This window comes from Miniopterus schreibersii, assembly GCF_964146895.1.
Source record: "Miniopterus schreibersii genome assembly, chromosome: 1".
Classification (NCBI taxonomy): domain Eukaryota; kingdom Metazoa; phylum Chordata; class Mammalia; order Chiroptera; family Miniopteridae; genus Miniopterus; species Miniopterus schreibersii.
Genome location: NC_138101.1, coordinates 181,951,763 through 181,973,075, shown reverse-complemented (window position 1 = coordinate 181,973,075; position 21,313 = coordinate 181,951,763). Strand labels below are relative to the sequence as shown.

General features: G+C 51.1%; 2 protein-coding genes across 3 annotated transcripts in view; one reads left to right on the top strand and one right to left on the bottom strand.

Annotated features, from left to right (window-relative positions):
* LTBP2 (latent transforming growth factor beta binding protein 2) overlaps positions 1-17,605 on the top strand; it is a gene marked incomplete at its 5' end in the record, with an annotated part of 89,938 nt that extends 72,333 nt beyond the window's left edge. Inside the window, 18 exon segments of the mRNA XM_081137551.1 lie at positions 2,080-2,199; positions 3,250-3,372; positions 3,597-3,722; positions 4,136-4,261; positions 5,083-5,205; positions 5,306-5,431; positions 5,854-5,976; positions 6,659-6,790; positions 7,063-7,188; positions 7,751-7,894; positions 8,734-8,925; positions 9,033-9,116; positions 9,831-9,959; positions 10,296-10,433; positions 10,516-10,683; positions 10,986-11,267; positions 13,037-13,186; positions 13,666-17,605. Of these exon segments, the coding sequence (XP_080993677.1) occupies positions 2,080-2,199; positions 3,250-3,372; positions 3,597-3,722; positions 4,136-4,261; positions 5,083-5,205; positions 5,306-5,431; positions 5,854-5,976; positions 6,659-6,790; positions 7,063-7,188; positions 7,751-7,894; positions 8,734-8,925; positions 9,033-9,116; positions 9,831-9,959; positions 10,296-10,433; positions 10,516-10,683; positions 10,986-11,267; positions 13,037-13,186; positions 13,666-13,811 (2,558 nt within the window). The 3' untranslated portion in view covers positions 13,812-17,605.
* Positions 17,606-18,556: 951 nt separating this feature from the next.
* Positions 18,557-21,181, bottom strand: ISCA2 (iron-sulfur cluster assembly 2). 2 transcript variants are annotated; one of them, XM_081137678.1, is made up of 4 exons: positions 21,071-21,181; positions 20,727-20,829; positions 20,512-20,627; positions 18,557-20,054 (listed from the first exon to the last, which is right to left on the bottom strand). In XM_081137678.1, the coding sequence occupies exons 1-4, from the start codon at positions 21,139-21,141 to the stop codon at positions 19,880-19,882; spliced, it is 465 nt and encodes a 154-aa protein (XP_080993804.1). In that variant the 5' UTR covers positions 21,142-21,181; the 3' UTR covers positions 18,557-19,879. The 2 variants fall into 2 exon arrangements, with proteins under 2 accessions (XP_080993804.1, XP_080993803.1); XM_081137677.1 differs by having other exon boundaries at positions 20,727-20,889; positions 21,071-21,159.
* Between the last annotated feature and the right edge of the window lie 132 nt (positions 21,182-21,313).

Here is a 21,313-nt window from a genome sequence, read left to right as displayed (position 1 = left end):
AGGACACAGCAAACTTTCTATCTGACCAATGCCACATGCCCATCGCGGGTCAGCTTGGCATCCCGCCCCCCATTTCCTAGCTCTAGAACCAGGCTAAAGGAATAGCCGGTGTCTTGAATGTGGCCAGAAGGTGTCATTATAGAGCAGAAGAACACTGCAGCATTGCACACAATTAAACGCTTTGGTCCATAAATCACACACGTCTAGTCCCCTGGCCCCGCCCAACCAAGGGGCCAGGAGGCAGGCACAAACCCATCATGACCCAAAAGAGCTAGAATATTTAGTGAACAGCAGTGGGACCACAGTCTCCTAATCCCTAGCATAAGACACTTCATGCACCACCTCCACGGATGTGCCCAGATAATTTGGGACAGGACAGACCTCAGGCAGATCTCATCCTCCTATACTTCCTGATCCCTGCAGGCAAGTCCAAAGACTTCATTTCTCCTCAGTGTCGTCTGAGAGGAGGCTCCCTGCCTGTTCCTTGCCCTTTGCTTCATCCCCGAAGTCTTGCCTTCCTGAAGCAAGGACCTCCGCTCAAGTGGTGGCCTTAGACCCTTCATTCCCCCCATCTGTCTCATCCTCTCCATCTCTGTCTCTACAGAACCCTTAGAATAGTTTAGCTTGGTGTCACCACACCCAACTAGGGGCTGCCCTCTTTCCAGAGATGAGCCTTATCTCGGTGTCCCCAAGATTGCACAGGAGTTCTGAGTGTCTCCTTGTAGACACCCACCTGACTATCTACCTACCCTGTGAATGCCTTTCTCTTCTCTGGGAACCTCAGGCTGAAATTTTGGTCTTGAGAGGGCCCTGATTTCCTGGGACAGGAGGCTTTGATCTATCCTATCTCCTGCAAGCCAAACCACCTCAGGGGAGACTCATTTTCACCCTCTACTGCAGGGCCCATGTCCTGTTCTGTAATGACATCTTCTGCCTTTGGTCCCTTGGCAGAAAGCCTGTGTTCTGAGCCTTGACCCTGCCTCCGGTGTTTCCTCCATGGGGCTGAGTAGGTCTTCCTTCTGAGCCATAGGGCCTCTGAATCTGCATAAGCAGGTAGACTTCCTCCAAGACAATGGCAGTTACACATTTAGGGAGAGGAAACCCTCCTGTTTCTTCTGGAGCTCAGTCTGTGTGTCATGATGTCAAGACCAGGAGCCTTGACACTGGGCTGGGGGAGCTTTGTGTTCTCCTGCAGGCCCAACCCCGAGTTCTGTCCCTGTGCTAGGACCTTCCTAACTCAGCCCCATCCCCTGGGGCCTGGGGTATGGGCTCCCTGAGATGTCAGGTCACATCAGGAAGAGCCCTGTGTGCAGTTTCTAGGAGCAAGATCTCCACCCTCCTCCTTGTCACTCTCCCAGGACTGCTGCTTCTCTCCCTCCTAGGTCCCTACTTCCCCTGCTTGTCTGGTTGATGCTCAGGCCCATCCTTTCTGGCTGACTTTCCTGGATCTCACCAAAGTGGGTGCTGGGAGCCCTACATAGACCTTGGCTGGAAGAAAAGTCTTCTCTCCAGCGGAGAAACCTTGCCAGTATCCACCCTTAGCTCTGCATCAGCCTCAGGGCTGGTCTTGGCCACATTGAAGGCTGGGGGTCATCTTCAGTCCTCATTTTCTGGTGCAGAAAGCCTATTTGCCTTCATCACCCGGCTGGTGATCCATTCTGGGGACTGCTGCTCCAAGTACATACAATCCCAGTAATTGTCACCACTTGTAAAAAAAAAAACAAGAAACAAAAAACAGGAGTTCCCCAGGAGAGATACAAAGGCCATTCCCAACAGTCCAGCTCACAACGCAGTGCTCTCTCCCCCTCCCACAGCTCATGGGAGCCACAGCCTCCGGCGCCCACCCAGGAAATCTCCCTTTCTAAAGTTCTTCCATCTCTCCCTTTGTCCAGGACAGTGGGTGGGAGGTGGAGTTGGGAACACAGGACAACACTGTCTTTTTCCTACTTTCCATCTGTACCAAAACTGGCATTCCTTCCCCTCCCCAACCAAGGGCGGGGTAAGGACTTGCTTCCTCATAGACCTACCCTTGTGCTGTGGTTCCCAGGGATGACCAAGGGAGGGTCTGCTATTTTGCAGATATCGACGAATGCCGTCACCCTGCCACCTGCCCCGATGGGAGATGCGTCAACTCCCCCGGCTCCTACACTTGCCTGGCCTGCGAGGAGGGCTACAGGGGCCAGAGCGGGAGTTGTGTAGGTGAGGGCTGCTTGCCAAGGTACTGAGAGGACTGTTTGGCCTCGGGACCTCTGGTTGAGCCAACGCACAGGGAGAGAAAGGGGTGGGCAGAGGGAAGTGGTTTGGAGGCTATTGCCCTTCATGAGCTGGCTGGGTTCCCAGAAGACATTGGGCATGAGATGAGTGTACTTCAGTTGCTGACGCTCCACTCTCTGAATTAGCCAGGGTGGGGGCCACTGTGGCCACTGTGGTCATATCCATTCAGGAGCTATAGCCCAAGGTCCCAAAAGCCTCTGCGGCTGGATCCTGGGTAGAGTGAAGTGCCAGCCATCTTAGGAAGAAGCTGAGTCTGGTGGTGAGAGCTGGCATCCAGGCCCTGCTGCGGTTTCCTGGGAGAAGGGGTCTTCTGCTGCCCTGCATCCCAGCAGCAGTGTCTAAAGAGCAACGCCTAACTCAACAGTGGGTGCTCTTCTCTCTCCAGAGGGGCTGCATGTCAGCTGTAGGAGGAATGTTCTTTCCCCTCCGCCCTCACAGGAAGAAGGGCCCGGGGTTCTGAATGCCAGGAGGGACTGAGTTGTGAATAGATGCTTTGAGGCTCTGGAGAGGGCAGACATTTCCCAGGCCCTTGACATTGCCTTTCAGCCACCCAGGCAGAGCTTGGCCTTTCTTCACATTGCCCACTCACCTATTGAAGCTAGTCGTGAGGCTGGGAAAGAGCCCATACCAGTTTGGTTGGCAGGTAGGAAGCCAGAGAGGTTCAGGACCACTGTAAGGTGAGCAGGGGTCTTGGACACTTCACTCCAGGTGTCCTTGGATGTGCCAAACCAGCCCCAGGGCTAAGGGACCTGTCCCCTTTTCTAGGACATAAGCAGGGTTCTCGGTGTTACTAGATAGAGATGAAGTGAGCTCAGTGGGGAAGGTGAGTGGAGCCAGGGGCAGGCATGACCTCAAGGTCTCTGGGTCCTCTGAATGGTGATTCCTTGGCCTCATCACAGAAATGCTCTAAGCCTGACAAGGGGGCTGCGTGAAGGAGAGGAGGCCAGCTCGCTATCCTGGACTTCTCTCCCGCAGATGTTAATGAGTGTCTGAATCCCGGGGTCTGTGCCCATGGAAGGTGCTACAACCTGGAGGGCTCCTTTAGATGCTCTTGTGAGAAGGGCTACGAGGCCACCTCAGATGAGAAGAGCTGCCAAGGTACAGAGATGCTGAAGCACGCTTCCTCCACAGCAAACCAGTCTGCAGCCCCTTCCCTCTGCATACACACTCCCAATCCACCCTGGTCCCACACCCTAGCCATGCTACCCAACACATCGCTGCCAAGACTCATCCTTTCCCTATCCCCTCACACCTGTCAGTCTCTACTGTCCTGGCATGTCTGTCCTGCAGAGTCCCACACAGCACTCAATGACCTGTTTCAGATGTCAACGAATGTGCCAGCCGGGCCTCGTGCCCCACAGGCCTCTGCCTCAACACTGAGGGCTCCTTTGCCTGCTCAGCCTGTGAGAGTGGGTACTGGGTGAATGCAGAAGGCACTGCCTGTGAAGGTAATCCTGGGGAGGGGATGGCAGAGAGGGACCGAGAATATAATGTAGGCCCTCCTATGGTCCAAAGAACATTCTATTTGTCCCCTAGTTTTGGGCTAATGCTGAGGGTCTCCAGGCTAGGTTAGAAGACCCTATACATGGACTTGGCCCCAAGGAGAGTTTATAGTGTCATAATCCCCAAGTTTAGAGGTAAGGACAGGAGGAAAGAGGAGCCAGAGATAAGAGGTAAGCTCACAGCTGGGGAGGGGGTGCTGGGGTTGCCCTACAGGTCCACAGCCCGGGCTGCCCTTCCCAGGGGCCTAGAGAGAGTCCTCTAAGCTCAGAGAGGGAGACCAGAGACATGGGAAGTTCCTGCCTGAATTGGTAGAGGGAGCCTTTCCCAGCCCCCAGGTGACCACAACTGTCTGCCCCAGACCTAGATGAGTGCGCCTTTCCTGGAGTCTGCCCCTCAGGAGTCTGCACCAACACTGCCGGCTCCTTCTCCTGCAGGGACTGTGACCAGGGCTACCGGCCCAGCCCCCAGGGCCACACCTGTGAAGGTAAGAGCTCCTGTGGCAGATGAGGGAGACCAACCCACCACCCTTAGAGAATGGAATGGCCTGGGCACAGCAGGGGCGGTTCCCAGACCAGGGGCTCTCTGTCCCCCTCAGATGGTAGGCTAGCTGTAGACAGCTGTAGATATGGCTCTGAGGGGCCAATGAGCCACTGGGTCACAAGCTTCAGTGTGCATCAGCATCTCTGGGGGAGTGCAGCTCCCTGGGCCTTGTCCCAGACCTGTTAAATTAACTTCTGTTGGGGGGGGGGGGCGTTGTCATGGGATCTGTTTTCTAACAAGCTCCCTAAGAGTTCCTCGTAAGGGTGGGTGCTGGAACCGTATTTTGAAAAACACTGACCTGTACCAGGGAATCTATAGGCCAACTTGAAGAATCTAGTTTCTGTTATCTTCTCAGGTTTTGTGTATCTGTTTCCTTGGTTTAGTTCCCATTTGTCTTCCTATTGCTTCTCAGTAAAATCTAAACCATCTCAGCCACAAGGGCAGTGGCATTTGGCCATCCTAGGCCAGGGTTGCTGAGAGAGGCCGAGTGTCCCCAAGGTGGGCATTGTCTGGGCAGCTGGAGAAGCCCAGCTAAGAGGCAGGGGAGCCTGCTGGGAGGGGGCAGAAGTGGAGGGAGCTTCAGTCATCCTGCTGCCCGAAGGCTCCCTCACCAGCTTCTCCAAGCTGTGCTGCTTTATAAGGGGATGATGCCTCTATGAGGCCAGGCTCCTCAGGCAGGTGACAGGCCCTCTGGAAACCTCCCCATTGGTTCCTGTCCTTGGGAGGTGCTGCCATCAGCTTCCTTCCTCCTGTGTGACCCTGCAGACGTGGATGAGTGTGAAGACCTCCAGAGCAACTGCCTGGGAGGCGAGTGCAAGAACGTAGCTGGCTCCTACCAGTGCCTCTGTTCCCGGGGCTTCCAGCTGGCCAACGGCACTGTATGTGAGGGTGAGTGGCTCAGGTCTCCCCACGGGGGACTGGGAGCAGTGAGTGCGTGGGGAGACAGGAACAGCCCCGGGAGACACCACTGCCTGTCTTCTCCCTGCAGATGTGGATGAGTGCGTGGGAGAAGAGTACTGTGCACCCCACGGCGAGTGCCTCAACAGCCACGGGTCCTTCTTCTGTCTCTGTGCACCTGGCTTCCTTAGCGTGGAGGGAGGCACCAGATGCCAGGGTGAGAAGCAAGTGTGGCCATGTCCACTTGCCAGCAGCAGGGGGCGCGAGAGTCCCTGTCTAGAATATTGACGTAAAATGCTCCTGGTCCCACCCTGGGATGGGAAGATGGGAGGCTGACAGTAATGAGGAGCCAAGTGTCAGGGAGGGACACTTTCACCAGGGCCTCTGCAATGTCTACAGCACGTGTGCACCCTCTGAAGTCTTTGAGGGTCACCCTTCTCTCCTTGACAGAGCCCCGGTTCCAGGGCTCCTCCCCCCAGCCTGGCCTCTGCCTTCCAGCTTTGCACTCCTCATATCTTCAGCCCTTTCCTATCCTGAGCCACTCCCTGGCCCTCCTATGGGCTACTTAGGGCCCACAGGAACCTGCCCAGGGCCCTAGGGTCCCACGGCTGGGTCTGCTGATTGATGTCCCTGTTTTAGATGTGGACGAGTGTACAGTCACAGACCGGTGTCTGGGAGGGCGCTGTGTCAACACCGAGGGCTCCTTCAACTGTCTGTGCGAAACTGGCTTCCAGCCCTCCCCAGAGAACGGGGAGTGTGTGGGTAAGGGCTTCAAGGGGGAATGGACAGGCTCTGCCCCACGTCTGCCACCTCCACCCCTGCCTGGTCCCCAGCTCCCTGGGATCAGCAACTGCAGCTTCCGGGAAGCAGAGCACTTTCCACACATTAATCACCCGATGGATAATGCATTTATTGAGTCTCTGCTGACTCAGGGACTGTGCAAGGACTGCAAGATGGAGACAGTCATAATCCTTGTGCGGGCAAGGCACACAATCTAGTTTTTGAAGCCAAACCGATTCAGTAGACATTTATTAAACACCTGCTAGGTTCAATATCTTTTGCTAGGACAAATAGACAGTTACGGGCAATCGTGAAATTGAGCAAGGGTGACAGATATGAAGACAACTCTCTGTAATACACTTCAGTGAAGGTTTTATATACAGAGAAGTATAAAGTGCTCTGCAATGGGAGGGGGGGAGGCGGGGGGAGCAGGCTGAGAGCTCAGTGCTTTCCTAAAGAGCACAGAGCTCTCTTTCAGATGCTCATCCCTGCTGGGCCAGGGGAAATGACCCTGAACTTGATGTTTTGGGGTTGAGATGATCACAGTAATTTGGGACAGATCAAAGACCCCAGAGGTGGTGGGGCATGACCTTCTAATGCCACAGAATTGGGGCCAGAGCAGTAACCTGGCCACTTCTGTTTCCTCTCGTGGCTCTGGGGACAGATATTGACGAGTGTGAGGACTACGGAGACCCGGTGTGTGGGGCCTGGAAGTGTGAGAATAACCCTGGCTCCTACCGCTGTGTCCTGGGCTGCCAGCCTGGCTTCCACATGGCCCCCACTGGAGACTGCATTGGTGAGTGGGGCTGGGGGTGTCATAAGCGGGAGGGCTGAAGACACCTTGTTCTCATGTACCCAGCTAGAAAGTCTTTCATCCTGAGGAAATTATTTTTGCAGCTGCTTGAGTTTGTATGTTTTCCATATAGCAGGGCTCACACAGAAATTGAAGAGGAATGTTAGAGTTTTCTTGTCCTCTGTTTTGGTGTTAATAGGCCAAGTAAATAAGTATTCCCAGCAAATAAAGTGTGTAAGAATGTGCCCTACACTCTGGTCTCCACTGTCCCGCAGACATAGACGAGTGTGCCAATGACACCGTGTGTGGGAGCCACGGCTTCTGCGACAACACGGAGGGCTCCTTCCGCTGCCTCTGTGACCAGGGCTTCGAGACCTCGTCCTCCGGCTGGGACTGCATCGGTGAGAAGCCAGAGGGCCAGCTAGGCTCTGGGCAGGGAAAGGGAGGCTCTGGGCCCTTTATCCCGTTTCCACAGACCTTGGCCATCTTGGATAGAGGCCCTAGGGCCCTCCTCCTCAAATGTCCATGGTCACGTGGCTCCATAACGGGCCCTCATGGAGTGGGCAAGGAAGGGAGATTTCAGCTACACCCGACCGCTGGCGCCTTGGCCAGGCTGGTAGAGGAAATGTGGCCACATTCTACCAGTGGGGGAGCCGGCAGACTGATGGAGGCCCCACCCTTCTCTCCAGAGACCTCAGGGTCTTAGGAGGCACACTGATTCAGAGAATGTGCAGAGGGAGGAGCCTTTCTTCTTTGTCTAGTGACCCTTGTCTGTGACCCTTCTCTCTCTCTTCCATGCCCTCTGTTCCTCCTTCCTGCTAACTCATACCCACTTATGCTCTTCTCCCAAGACCCAGCCTCTTTCTTTTGAGGGGATGAGTATCTGCCCCCCAGGCTGGAAGCAGGGGTAGAGGGCAGGGGCTGCCCCTTCCCCACCCACAAGCCTGTCCTCATGCCTGGCAGATGTGAACGAGTGTGAGCTCATGCTGGCAGTGTGTGGGGCGGCACTCTGTGAGAACGTGGAGGGCTCCTTCCTGTGCCTCTGTGCCAGCGACCTGGAGGAGTATGATGCTCAGGAGGGGCACTGCCGTCCGCGGGGGGCTGCAGGTGAGCATGCTCCATACTCCACCCAACCACTGGGCACTGAGAGGGAGTCTGGGCCAGGACTGGGGCAGGGGTGCAGCTTAGGAATGGAGTGCAGAGAGGCAAGGAGTCTGAGAGTGCAGCAAGGCAAGAGGGGTTCTGCTCCAGGCCAAGAAACATCCAGGAGGCTGCAGGGCTGTGAGGAACCCTACAAGAGGCTCAGGAAGCTCTGATGCTGACTTAGGTTGTCCTTAGGGATCTCAGATTGAGCCTTGGAGGGACCCTCAATCTAACACCAGGAGACCTTCTAGGTGAGGGAGGCCTGGAAGCAGAGCTAAGCTGGACTCTCCTCTTCCCACTGCACCCCAGAGCCGCTGGGTTCATTCAGCCTCTCACCCCAGGCTGGACCAGGACTCAGCTGGCCTTCTCTAACTTGGGGAAAAGAAAGCAGGACTTAGAACAGGAAGGGTGGGAGGGAGTGGGGTACAGTGTGAAGCAGAGGAATGGGCAGAGGGCTTCCCTTATGACTGAGGGCACCCCACTGTAGTGGCAGAAGGCAGGGGGGTATACTGGGAAGAGCAGGGGCTTTGGCACCTGAGAAACTGGGGTCAACTCCTTGCTATGCCACTTAATAGCTGAGGGTTGTGGCAAGTCAGCTAGCTTTTCTAAGTCTCAATTGCCCATCTGTAAAAGGAAGCCAATGGACATAATACCACATAAAGTTGTTGAGAACATCAAGTGAGTAATATGGGAAAAAGCATTTTGTGCACTATAAAGTGGTATATAAATGTTAAATTTGTAAAGGTTAGGGCATCCCAGACAGCCATGAACAGACAATAATAAGGGACATCTATCACACATAGGTCAGAGCATCCCCGAGACCCCAGCAGGGGACCACCTCTCGGGCCCCATCCGCATGGAATGCTACTCTGGGCACAAAGACCAGCCACCCTGCTCCAGCCTCCTGGGCCGGAACACCACACAGGCCGAGTGCTGCTGCACCCAGGGTGCCCACTGGGGAGACACCTGTGAGCTCTGCCCTGCTGAGGACTCAGGTAAAGCCCCTAATTGTCCTAAATCCTCTCAGGGTCAGCTCTGCAGGGTGACACTGAGAGAAGGGGGCAGAGCCTGCCTCTCTCTAAGCTTGGATGCCTCCCTACAGTGGAATTCAGTGAGATCTGCCCTAGTGGTAAAGGCTACATCCCTGTGGAAGGAGCCTGGATGTTTGGACAGACTACGTACACAGGTAACCTCCCTACACATCCTGCTCCCCAGACTCCACTCACCTGAGCTGGCTCAGCCTGGCCCTCCAGCAGGTCCTGGGAAGCTCTGCACTGCACACAGCCCCAGACTCCCCAGTCAGTCATCATCCCTGTCCTAATGACCTGCAGAGTTTAAGGCTGGAAGTTCTGACCGGAGCCCTTCCAGGAATGTTCATACAACCCCACCTTGGTTTTTCTGCTCCCCCGGGGCTGAGCCCTCCAGGAACAAACTAGGCTGTATTGACTGACCCAGTCTCAGGGCACAGGGAGGGAGAGGGGTGTGCCACTGTGCAGGGGCCAGAGGCAGCTGCTTATCTCCCTGCCCCACTTATGAAGCTAGCACTTTTGGGGAACCCATACTCAAATTGGGTAGTTTAGGTGTGAGCGCCCTAATCCTAGAGCTGGGCAAGGAAACGACGGAAGTTGAAGCAGCTTTCTGTAAGTGCTTGCTATGTGCCAAGCACTATTTTGAACACCTTACAAGTATTAATCTTTTAATCCTCATAACAACTGTAAGAGGTTAGTCGTATCTACATTTTTAGGTGGAAAACTGAGGCAAGGACTTAAGCAAGTTTCCTGAACTCTCTCCACCAGCAAGTGGCAGGGCCAGGATTCAAACCCAGTGAGTCTGGTTTTGGAGCCCTGAGTCTCAGGCACTGCTTCTCGCCTTGCCCTCACCTCGGCCCTGCATTCCACAGACGCTGACGAGTGTGTGATGTTCGGGCCTGGGCTCTGCCAGAACGGCCGGTGCCTCAACACGGTTCCTGGCTACATCTGCCTGTGCAACCCTGGCTACCACTACGATGCCACCCGCAGGAAGTGTGAGGGTGAGGACACACTCCACCCCTCCCCACCCCAGGCCCACCCAGCCCTGCCAGCCGGCCCCTCTGGCTGGGAGTTCCCCTTCCAGGGCCAGACTCCAGCGGCAGCAGGCAGGTCTGAGGTGAGGGGAGCTGTGGGACGTCAGGGATTGTATGTGGGGACCTGTTGGGAAAGTATCCCTGGGGAGGGGCCGCCCAGGCTGGGCTGGGGCAGGGGAGGGGGAGGCAGGGTGCCACCTCTTCATTATCAATTACAAGCAAATCCCTTTCCGTGAAGGTGGTGGGTGGGCAAGCCACCCTGGCACTGCCCCACACTGTCCTCCATTTTTCCTGCCTCCACAGATCACGACGAGTGCCAGGACATGGCCTGTGAGAATGGCGAGTGTGTGAACACAGAGGGCTCCTTCCACTGCTTCTGCAGCCCACCCCTCACCCTGGACCCCAGCCAGCAGCGCTGTGTAAACAGCACCAGCAGCGTGGGTCAGTGGGCCCAGGATGGGAGGGCAGCGGGGGCAAGGGGACCTGGGCTGGAGGGCTCATGGGCCTCTGTCTGTGCCACTAGAAGACCTGCCTGACCACGACATCCACATGGACATCTGCTGGAAAAAAGTCACCAACTATGTGTGCAGCCAACCCCTGCATGGGCACCGCACCACCTACACAGAATGCTGCTGCCAGGATGGCGAGGCCTGGAGCCAGCAGTGCGCTCTGTGCCCCCCCAGGAGCTCTGGTGAGAGGGGTGGCCCGTGCCTTCATGCAGAGAGGGGAGACACCTGCAGAACCAGGTTGGGCCTCAGGGTAAAGAATGCCCTGGCCTTGGAAGGAGGGATTTAGAAAGGAGGGCAGCTAGAGTAGTGGCCCTGTCTTCAGACCCTATTCTTTGGGGATAGAATGGTGGGGCACTGCCAGGAACTCTCAGAGGGCACCAGTCCCAGCATGCTCCCTCTCCCTGGGGCAGTGAGCCAGGGGATAGCACACCAGGCTCTAGCTACCAGAAGCTGGGCCCAACTTCCTCTCCCTCCTCCCTGGCAGAGGTCTATGCTCAGCTGTGCAATGTGGCCCGGATTGAAGCAGAGCGGGAGGCCGGGGTCCACTTCCGACCAGGCTATGAGTATGGCCCTGGGCCCGAGGACCTGCACTACAGCCTCTATGGCCCAGATGGGGCCCCCTTCTACAACTACCTGGGCCCTGAGGACGCCATCCCTGAGCCGCCCTTCCCCAACACAGCCAGCCACCCAAGGGACCATGCACCAGGCCTTGAGTCTCCCCTGCAGCCCTCAGAACTCCAGCCCCACTATGTGGCCAGCTATCCAGGTCTGTCTTGCTGTAAAGATGGGGAAGAGGTGGGCACCAGTTTCACTTCCATCTCCTCCACCTGCTAGTGACTGCCAGCAGGGTGAGGACAGGGAAGGGGAAAGATACTCCAAGCCCTCTCACGGGTCACTCGGGACAACTCCAAATGCCCAAGTCAGACCCTAACAACTCCCTTTGGTAAACCAGCACAGGGGATAGAGTTACAGGACCCCACCGTCCCCACCTTAAAAGCTTCCCGGTGGGAGGAAGCTAAGAGTGGGAGAAAGCAGGTGGAGGAAGCAGGTACACATGTATGGCCCATTTTTCACCCTCACCCATAGGGTGTGCAGAACAACCTGCTCCACAAGTTCAAACTTGTGACCTGAAGTGTTAATTCAGGATTTCCAATCACTTTAAAGGCCCTGGTGGTGACTTGGTTTGTAAGTGGCAGTGACCCCAGCACTCAGGACTTGGATTCTAATGAGGAAGTCAGGCCTGGCATCTGTGTAGTGCACCCGCCACAGGCCCAGCCACCGTACCAGACTGACTTGACTGCACTGAGTCTAGGGATGGGGTCTTTTCAGGGGTGGGGAGTTGCTTAGTGAGAAAAGAGGGTTAGGCAGACCTGGTAGATTTGCTTTGTGTTGAGTGAGGGTAATCTACTTTTGCTGCCAATCTTCTCCCAGCAGGGGGAAAAAAAAGTAAAGTTTTTAACAAAACACCCTCCTGTTACTGGGAAACCCAGGTGGGGTTCGGGCTGCCTATAGCTGTGTCCAATTCAGCGGAGGCAGGGTTGAATCATATAAGGTGCTTATTGAGAAGGCTGGCCAACCAAGAAAACAAGGGAGCATAGGAGTATCCAAAACCTGTCTTAAGGAATGGCCTGAGGGATAGGGTTATATAGGGAAATGGGGTAAACTGAGGCTGGGAACAGAATGCAGCTACGTGTAGTCTCAGAAGTCTGCATATGTCATCCTTTTGTTCTTGGTCATCTGGCGATGTCTCGATAAGATGATATCTTGACTCCTGGTTGGGCCAGCCTGACCATGCCTGTTCAAAGATACATTGTCCACAGCTGTGCCACCTCCTTGCTTCCTCTGGGATCAAGGGGAGTGTGCGGGCGTAAAGGCCTAGGAAAAAGAAACTTAAACCCCTGTTCACATAAGTATGTGTTCTCTAATTTTTAAGTAACATAATTATATTTCAGGTTAATTCAGGTGCTCAATCTTTGGAAGTTGTAAGTGTCCCTATCACTTCAACCAACCACAACAAAATCAAAACTGTACAGACCCACTGCTCAGGAGCCCTGGCGTTGTGAAAGCAGTGAATCCCAACCTTCCTGGAGGCCTCAGTTACAGGTCTCACTTAAAGGCCTACCCAACCTAAAAGGACTATTATTTTTTAAGAGGACCGCCTTTTGTTTTAGCATCTTTCTGTGAGAGTTTTACGACCCTCCCCACCCCCACGCCAGAAATTCAACAGGGCAACCCTTTGTAGTGGAGGGTGAGGGTCCCAGGGTTGGGCTTCCTTCTATTTTTATTTTTTTTAAGATATATTTTATTGATTTTAGAGAGAGGAAGGGAGAGGGAGAGAGATGGAAACATCAGTGAAGAGAGAGTCATTGATCGGCTGCCTCCTGCACACCCCCCACTGGGGATCGAGCACACAACCCAGGCATGTGCCCTGACCAGAAATCGAACCACGATCTCCTGGATCATAAGTCGAAATGAAGTTCAACCACTGAGCCACAGAGGCTGGGCATCAGCTTCCTTCTCTTGACTTCCTACCAGACCACCAGGCTGGCTTCGAAGGGCTTCAGGCAGAGGAGTGCGGCATCCTGAACGGCTGTGAGAATGGCCGCTGTGTGCGTGTGCGGGAAGGCTACACCTGTGACTGCTTTGAGGGCTTCCAGCTAGACATGGCCCACATGGCCTGTGTGGGTAAGTTTAGCATCAGAGTGGCAATGCCCGGGAAGCAGACTGGCCCTGATAGCTCCATGTGGAAAAGTCAGACTGGCCCCTTGCTCACTTTAGGGATGCGGGACTAAACTTAGAATGGCTGGAAAATCCACCATGGCCCCCTAGTGAGGCTGCCCAGGGCCAGGCCAGGTCGGGTGGTGAGAAAGCTCCAAAGGAAGGTTGACATCTGTGTTTAGAAAGCCCTTTCCATCGAGATGCTGAGACAGGAAAAGGGCAGGGACAGAGTATGGCCACTCTCCTGGGCACTGTAAGGGCTCACTACTACCTGCTTTGTGTCTTCGAGTAGCTTAGCTTGGGGCAGTGAGTTCAGCCTCTGGCTGTCATACTTAGGATTCCACGGGGGGGGGGGGGGGGGGGCAGGGCTTAGTGACCTGAGGGCCAGAAGCAACAGGCCAGAGGACTTGGGCTCCCACCAGCTCTCCTGCTTTCCTTCCTCTTAGATGTGAATGAGTGTGACGACTTGAACGGGCCTGCTGCGCTCTGTGCCCATGGTCACTGTGAAAACACGGAGGGTTCCTACCGCTGCCACTGCTCCCCAGGTTATGTGGCCGAGGCAGGGCCCCCCCACTGCACTGCCAAGGAGTAGCAGTGAAGGGTCAGTGTGGGCAGCTACCTGGAAATGGGCCTCAGGCGGGGACCTCGAGGATGCTTTCCTAGCTGGGAAGACACCGTGAAGACATCGGGCAGGAGGCCCTGCAACCCCACTCCCAGCCAGCCCTGCCTGCTTCTCATCTCTCCCAGCTTAGGCTCTGGCTGTGAGCTGTCACTGCCTCCATGTCGCCATGCCCTTGCTTGGCTCAACCACCACCAAATGCTTTAATACTTCATCCACTGGCCATGAGGCCCAGTCCGCCATCTGTCCTGGCCTTGCTACGAGATGCTTACCAAAGGATGGCCCTCATTCTCCCCCTCAAGTTGTGCAAATGTGCAAGGTCCTTAGGCCTCACACTGCAGACACCCTCTTCTAGCCATGACCCACACATATCACCCCAATGATTCCAAAACTGGGTCAGAGGCTACATCTGTCCTGGGATGGCCCTTCAGAATCTATGGCGCAAAAAAGGACTGGAGGAAGTGTGGGGGGTAACTCCAACGCCTCCTCCCAAGAACCATCACTGCCGCTTAGCCAGTCTGGTCTGGACCAGATGTTGCCATATCATCCTGTAGCCACTTCGGTGGCCCCAGAGAGGGGCAGAAGATCCCCTCATCTCAGAGAAGCAAGACTGATACTAGCTTGCCGAGTGTAAGAGACACAAATGAAAGGGAACAAGGAGCCTGAGAAAGCAAGAGGGAAATATTAAAAATTTAGGGAATCGAGAAAAAGAAAAGAGTGGGGGAGGGGGGAGACAGGGATTTATACAAGTCTAAAGAAAATATTCAGTAGCTTTGAGTAAATATTCAAAATGTACCCAGCAGTGCACAAGGGCTACCACAAGACAGGGTTCCTGTCTCAGAACACCTGTATTAAATACATACTGCTCCTTACAGGAAAGACATTTCTCCGATTTGATGTGCTAAAAATAAAGAGGTCTACTTTCTAGCTTGTGAAATACAGTGTAGTTTTGTTTGGGGGAAGCCAGATTTCCTATGTTGTTTCTCCTCTCTACTCAGGAGCCTCTGCCCTCTTCCCTTCATAAAATGGCTGGCTGGCATTCCTAAGTTTACAAGTAGAGACCCAACCTTGGCTAGCTGGGAATTTACCATCACAGCAGAATAAAGAAATGTACATCTGGGCTCTTTTGTTTTTGTTTTACACCAAACCAAGTTTACCATATTGGCTAAGTCTAAATATTAAGAGAGGAGGCTGTGCCCACCCTTTGCCAGCTCTGACAATAGCCTATGATTGGGTTCCAATGGGAAAGGGCTCTTTCCTCTTCTGAGACAAGGAAAGCTCTTTGTGTTTCTCTGATGAACAGCAACGTAAGTGAACAAGGCTCCCTGTGCCTGGAGACATGGAAATGAATACCATTTTCTTAATTTAATCTGTCCTGTCCTACCTGCTGCTCTGACGGTCACCCATCACACAATAATTTATTGAATGCTTGCTATGTGCTAGGCAATGTTGAGTGCTATACACAAATTTCATTTAAATGTCCAACAATCCTATTTACTATTTTTATATGAAAATATTCTGACCTTCATGTATAATAAAAGAAATGCAAGTTAAACCACACTGAGATACTTTGTCAGTTGGCAAGTTTCTGGGGAAGGAGGCACTCACCTATATAGCTGACAGAAGTATAAATTGATACAAGTTCTGAAGAGGATATGGAAATGTCTTTCAAAATTATAAAAGCACTTACTCTTTGAATCAGTAATTCCACTTCTCGGAATTTAATCTTCAGCTATATTCTCACCAAATGTGAAATGACATATGAAAGAGGTTATTATAGCATTATTTGTAATAGCAAAAGACCAGAAACAATTAATTGCTATGGAGCCCTACAAAGAAAAAGAAAACGTGGCTCTAACTGCCTTGGTAAGATATCCAAAGTAGATTAAGGGGAAAAGGAGGCTGAACGACAAAGTGTAACACATGCTGCTATTTGTCTACAGAAAGGAAAGTGAATAGGGCATCTGCTAATTCCATTTCATACCCCATACTTCAGAGACTGTCTTACCACTCCTCAAATCACCCTGATGGCACTGCGCTTTCTTAAAAGCTGTTCCCACTGCCCTCTCCCAACCCTCGCACCCATCCCACCCCCACCCCGCTTGCCCTTCCAGAGATATTTCATGCATATCCATTTCCATGCACTAAAAGCACAAACAGCATACTATGCATGCTGTTCTACACTTGCTTTTTTCACTAAACATATACTTGCACATAAGAGCTGTCTCATTATATTTTATAAATGTATACTATTCCATTGAATGGATAAACCATAATTTATTTAATCAGTCCCCTAATGGTGGACATTTCCATTGTTTCCTATCTTTTGCTATTAAAAATATGCTATAATGAATATTCTTGTGCAAATGTTATTTCATACTGTATCTGTGGGATTATATACCTGTGAGCTAAATTCTTAGAAACAATGGCAATTTGTGGGGAGGATGACGGTGGATGGGTGCAGGATTGGACACGTTTCATTGTATCCCCCTTTTGTGTCTCTTGGAAATTTGTACCATACGTCTTACTCAAAAAATAAAATATTTTTAAATACAGCTGCTGGCCATAGACTATTTAAATGTTCCTTCTCTTTATATATTTACCTACATTTTACAATTAAAGCCAGATCATTATTTCAAAACTTCTTAAAGCAAACTTCCCTTAAGCAGTCCTGTGGCATTTCTGTGGAGAAATGGCAGGTGGATTTTTAAAAAATCATAAATATCAATCCTAGATACCTAGAAAAGTAGAGTTTTCTGCCTTCGAGACAAACATACAAAACCATAATAATGTTGCAGTGGACAGTGTTCCCTGCCCACTGCAAGTTGTAAGACATCAGCTCGGGGCCAGAATTTAAGGGAGAGCTACACCATGACCACCAGTGCTGCCCACTTCTCTACACAGGGTGATCCTGTCAAATGTCAACCCTCTACTAGGATGCTTTATAACAAAAGGCCACAAGAATAGTGCTCAATTCTCAGAAGAAAAATAGTATCTTCTTGGACACCTACTTTAGTAGTCCTTCCTAATCTTTTACTTCTGAACCTGTTTTCTCCTGATTATGAAAGAAACAAAGGATAGTTGGGACACCTATAGTTTTCATACCACTAGTCACTATCAATCATATAACTAAAGCTTCATGCCGCAACAAGGTAAGATCTGGACGCTGACCAAGAGGCCCCCTCTTTGGAGCAAACAACATAAAGCTATTCACAACATAAAGCAGATCCAAGGCTCCCCTGCCTTTGCTTCCTGCACTATATTTTGCTAAGGCAAACGTAGGGCATGCTGCCCCAGGCACTCACTAGCTTGCATAGTGAGTTTAAAAAAATCAATTCTGCAACAAATAGGGCCTTGATAACCTCCCCTTGAAAGAGAGGCAAAAACAAACAAAAATACCTTCCAGTTGATGCTGAAAGAGTATAAATGAATTAGCACAGTGAGCAGCAGTATTTGTGAAAATATCTGCCCACTTTATGGCCTGCCAGGAAGGCGGCATCTGGTCAGAAAGTGCCCCTGAAAGGTCCTAACCCTGTTTCACATTGCTGTTTACTCCAAGCAAACTGCCTGTCACCACTTGATGCTATCATTTCCCCATGCCCCATTATTAAAATTTCTGTCACTCACCTCCAATGGAGACTTCCTGTAACTCTGAAGTAACAAGAAGTCTCCATTGTTACTTCTTGTTACTCTGAAGTTCCCCCAGAATAAGATTTCACACAGAAATCCACCCTTTCTAAACACAAAATTCCATTTTTCTCATTAACAGTAGGTACTTAGATATAGGCATTCTAAGGCATCCTGTTCCTAATAGGCCACTACAATTCAATGGTTTATTTAGCTACTAAAGCTATTATGCTTATGCTCACTGGTAGCAATTTTTAAAAAAATGTTTTTATTGATTTCTAGAGAGGAAGGAAGAGGGAGAGATAGAAACATTGATGAGAGAGAAACATCATCCATCAGCTGTCTCCTGCACTCCCCCCACTGGGGAATCGAGCCCACAACCTGGGCAACCGGGAATTGAACGATGACCTCTTGGTTTCTGGGTCAATGCTCAACCACTGAGCCACACCGGCCAGGCAGCAATTTTCAATGTTTTAGTAAAGTTACACACAGACATTTCCATGGCATACTGGTTTCAGCCTATGAAAACCTGCTAAGAAATCTGCTCAGGTTTCTGAGTGTACCCTCTTTCCTCTTTGTCTACACAGGATAGGTTTGTTTTCTCGAAGTCCTAGATTTTCCCATGATAAAAATGTAAGCATCTAAGTTTCTATCTCAAATACTTTTGTAAGTTTATCTTTATTGTTGAAAGTATTACAGATGTCCCCTTTTCCCCCCAATGACCCCCTTTACCCCCTCTATTTTAGATACTTTGTCTCTAAATTCTGTATTTCCATTTTTTAATGGTAAATTCTTTTATTGAATGACCTAAATTCTAATCTAGTCTAGAAATGTTCCAATCCAGGCCAGAAATGCAAGTTTTTACTGTAACAAACTTTTAGGCTCTGGAGGAAAAGATGGGTTTAACCAATAATTCTTCCAGAATCAACTTGGGTGTGGTTTCCCCAACATTAGCATTTATAAGTCATTCATCCTGGTGGTGGTATTTTTCGTTGTCAGTCCATGCAGTTCTGGCTCCCCCAGCAGTCATACACATACCACAACAATTTCTAGCTCTGTAGCCTATTTAAATGCCATACCCAAACAAGTACTTTAATTTTTTTTTAATCCTCACCCAAGGATATGTTTTTATTGATTTTTAGAGAGAGAGATTGATGTGAGAAACATTGATTGGTTGCCTCCCATACATGCCCCAACCAAGGATCAAACCCACACCCCAGGTACATGCCCTGACTGGGAATTGAGCCCTCTCCAACCAACTAAGCCATCTGCCCAGGGCTCAAACAAATACTTTAAAATTCACTGGAATTTGTGGCTTAAAATGCTTTTCCTTCAGTAATCCTAAAGTGAAGTTGCCAGGTTTAATAAAGAAATATACAGGATACCTAGTTAAATTTGAATTTCAGATAAACAACAAACAATTTTTAGTATGTCTCATGCAATATTTGGACACACCTATACTAAAAATTATTTACTGTTTATCTGAAATTCAAATTTAATTGGGCATCCTGCATTTTATCTGGTAATTCAACCTAAAAGAAAATCCCTGAGTTATCTGTTATCTATTCCAACAAAGGGACCAGTTCCTACTATGCACAGACCAGAGATGTTTACGCCATAAGGCAAGTGAAGCAACATACCCTTAAGAGATTCAGTCGCTAAATGATCACAGAATCTTGAAATGTCTGTGGGACTGCAGGGGCTATTTTTCAAGTAATTAGGGTATCAGTGGGAGTTAGGTCTGTTTTCTGAGTGATGGGCTTTTGGTTTTGTGAATCTAAATTCTGAGCGTGTAAGAGGGCATAGAATGGATAAATGGTGATGAAAATAATAAAATAAAATTTAAAATAAAATAAAATTCTGAGTGTGAGAAAATGTATCTGCCTAACAAATGGGAAGTAGACCATGAACTGCATAGGAAATAAAGATAAGTCAAGGAGAACATTCAGGAAGGGTGAGATGAAGATGAGAACTTTTCACTGGCCTTTCTCATCCTCTCTGGCCTAGTAACAAGTGTTCAAGCTACTTAATCTAAGACTGATCCAAAACACAAGTAAATAAGGACTTTCTGTAAAATATAGCTTTTATACATAGTTTTACATATATGTATGAGCACCTCTGAAGGCCAGAGAAGTAACTCAAATTTTGGAACCTTGGAGGCTCTACAGATTACACTGCATTTCAACTAGTTATTAAATCTTAGGTAACGGCATCTAGGGCCTTGGCTTTAGAATTGTGCAGGAGAAATTAAGTCAAGAGTAACAGCTTCACATTCTGAAAATAATGGTGGCAAAACACAACAATCCTGAATTGAGGGAGGGACATGATTGGAAGGAAACCACTAAAATTCGACTAATCCCAGGTTCCTCCAATTGGTACCAATGGCAGCAATCTCTAGGTCACCTGTCATCGAATCAGAGTTTGACAGAGAAGGATGACCCACAGGAGCAGCCTTTGTCAGCTTGAGGATTGTTCAACACTTGAAATGAGCTTCGGATCAGTTCTTGGCTGAAGTCCACCTGGGCCCCTTTCACGAAGGCCAAGCTATCAGAGTCAACCACCACTTTTGCCCCACCCTGTTCAAATACCCTGAAGAAAAAAACAGAAGAGAAGCATTAATGAATATCATAAACACCAAAAACATGACACCCTCTGAGCCCTGATGTGAGAGGTGCACGTTGTTTTCTGAAATTGAGGAAGCATTCCTTATTACCTCCAAAAGGTGCAGATGTTGAGGCAAAAAGATTCAATGGAATGAATACTGGGAAATGTTGAGATTCAGGCCTGGAATCCAGTCCAGCCTAACTCTATCAACTACCCTATGGACCCAGGCAGGCCAATTCTCCTCCTATAACTTAGTTATTTTGAATATCATAAACACCAAATCTTCGAGACAACAAATCTTCACTGTATCCCCACTGTGTGAGAAGGGTGGTGTTAAGCAACTTCAGCAAACCTTTTAAATTTGGGATAAAAGCGCACCTTAAACTGGACACGCTTTTATCCCTCCCGCTCGGTTCCCGAGGACCCACCCCTTCCTCCTTGCCTGTCGTCCGGGTTGATAACTGTATCCAGTGAAAATCTGTATTGGAATCCGGAGCATCCACCTCCCTCCACCTCCAGCCTGAGGAATTCTGAGCCTTGGGTGATTTCCAGGAGCCTCTGAAACGCAGGAAGAGGGGATCCGGAATGCTAGGCAAGGGGAGGCAGAAGGGTGGGCCGAGGGGAGGGCCCTAGTCCGGCCACCGCCGCCCCTCTTACCTGGACGCAGCTGGCGGTGAGGTGAATCTGCCCTTCGCCAGCCTCGGGGCTGGAGGACGACGCTGCCCGAAGCGCCTGAGGTCGGGCGGAAGCCCCGAGGAGCCTGCCACGCGCAAGGGAGGACGCTGAGCCCGCGAGCAGAGGGGCACCTGGCGACCCCCATCTGGACAGAATGAAGCCAAACCTGACGACGCCCACCGGCACTGCCTCACGCCAAACGCGACGACCTCCAACTGGGCAGCCTCCCGCCACACCCTCACCTCCCCCGTGGACCTTAGTTTCCGCTTAGTCCTGGAAGGCACAAAACCTACTAGACTTCCCAAGTGCCCTTCTAGGCTTGGTACCTGCTCCTCCACCAGGGGGTGACGGCTCTCAGCGCCGCCGCCGACAGGGATAAACCCCGGGCGGCCGCCATCTTCCTCCACAAACCCCACCCCTCGCGTCATCCAATCCCCTTCTCCGCCTGGGCCTCGGGAGGCGGAACCCACAGAGACCCCCGCCTCCGAGCACGCCGATTGGGTGGTTCGAGAGGCAGAGGAATTTTATTGGCTAGAAATGTTCCCATTGCGGGAGCGGAGACGCACGGG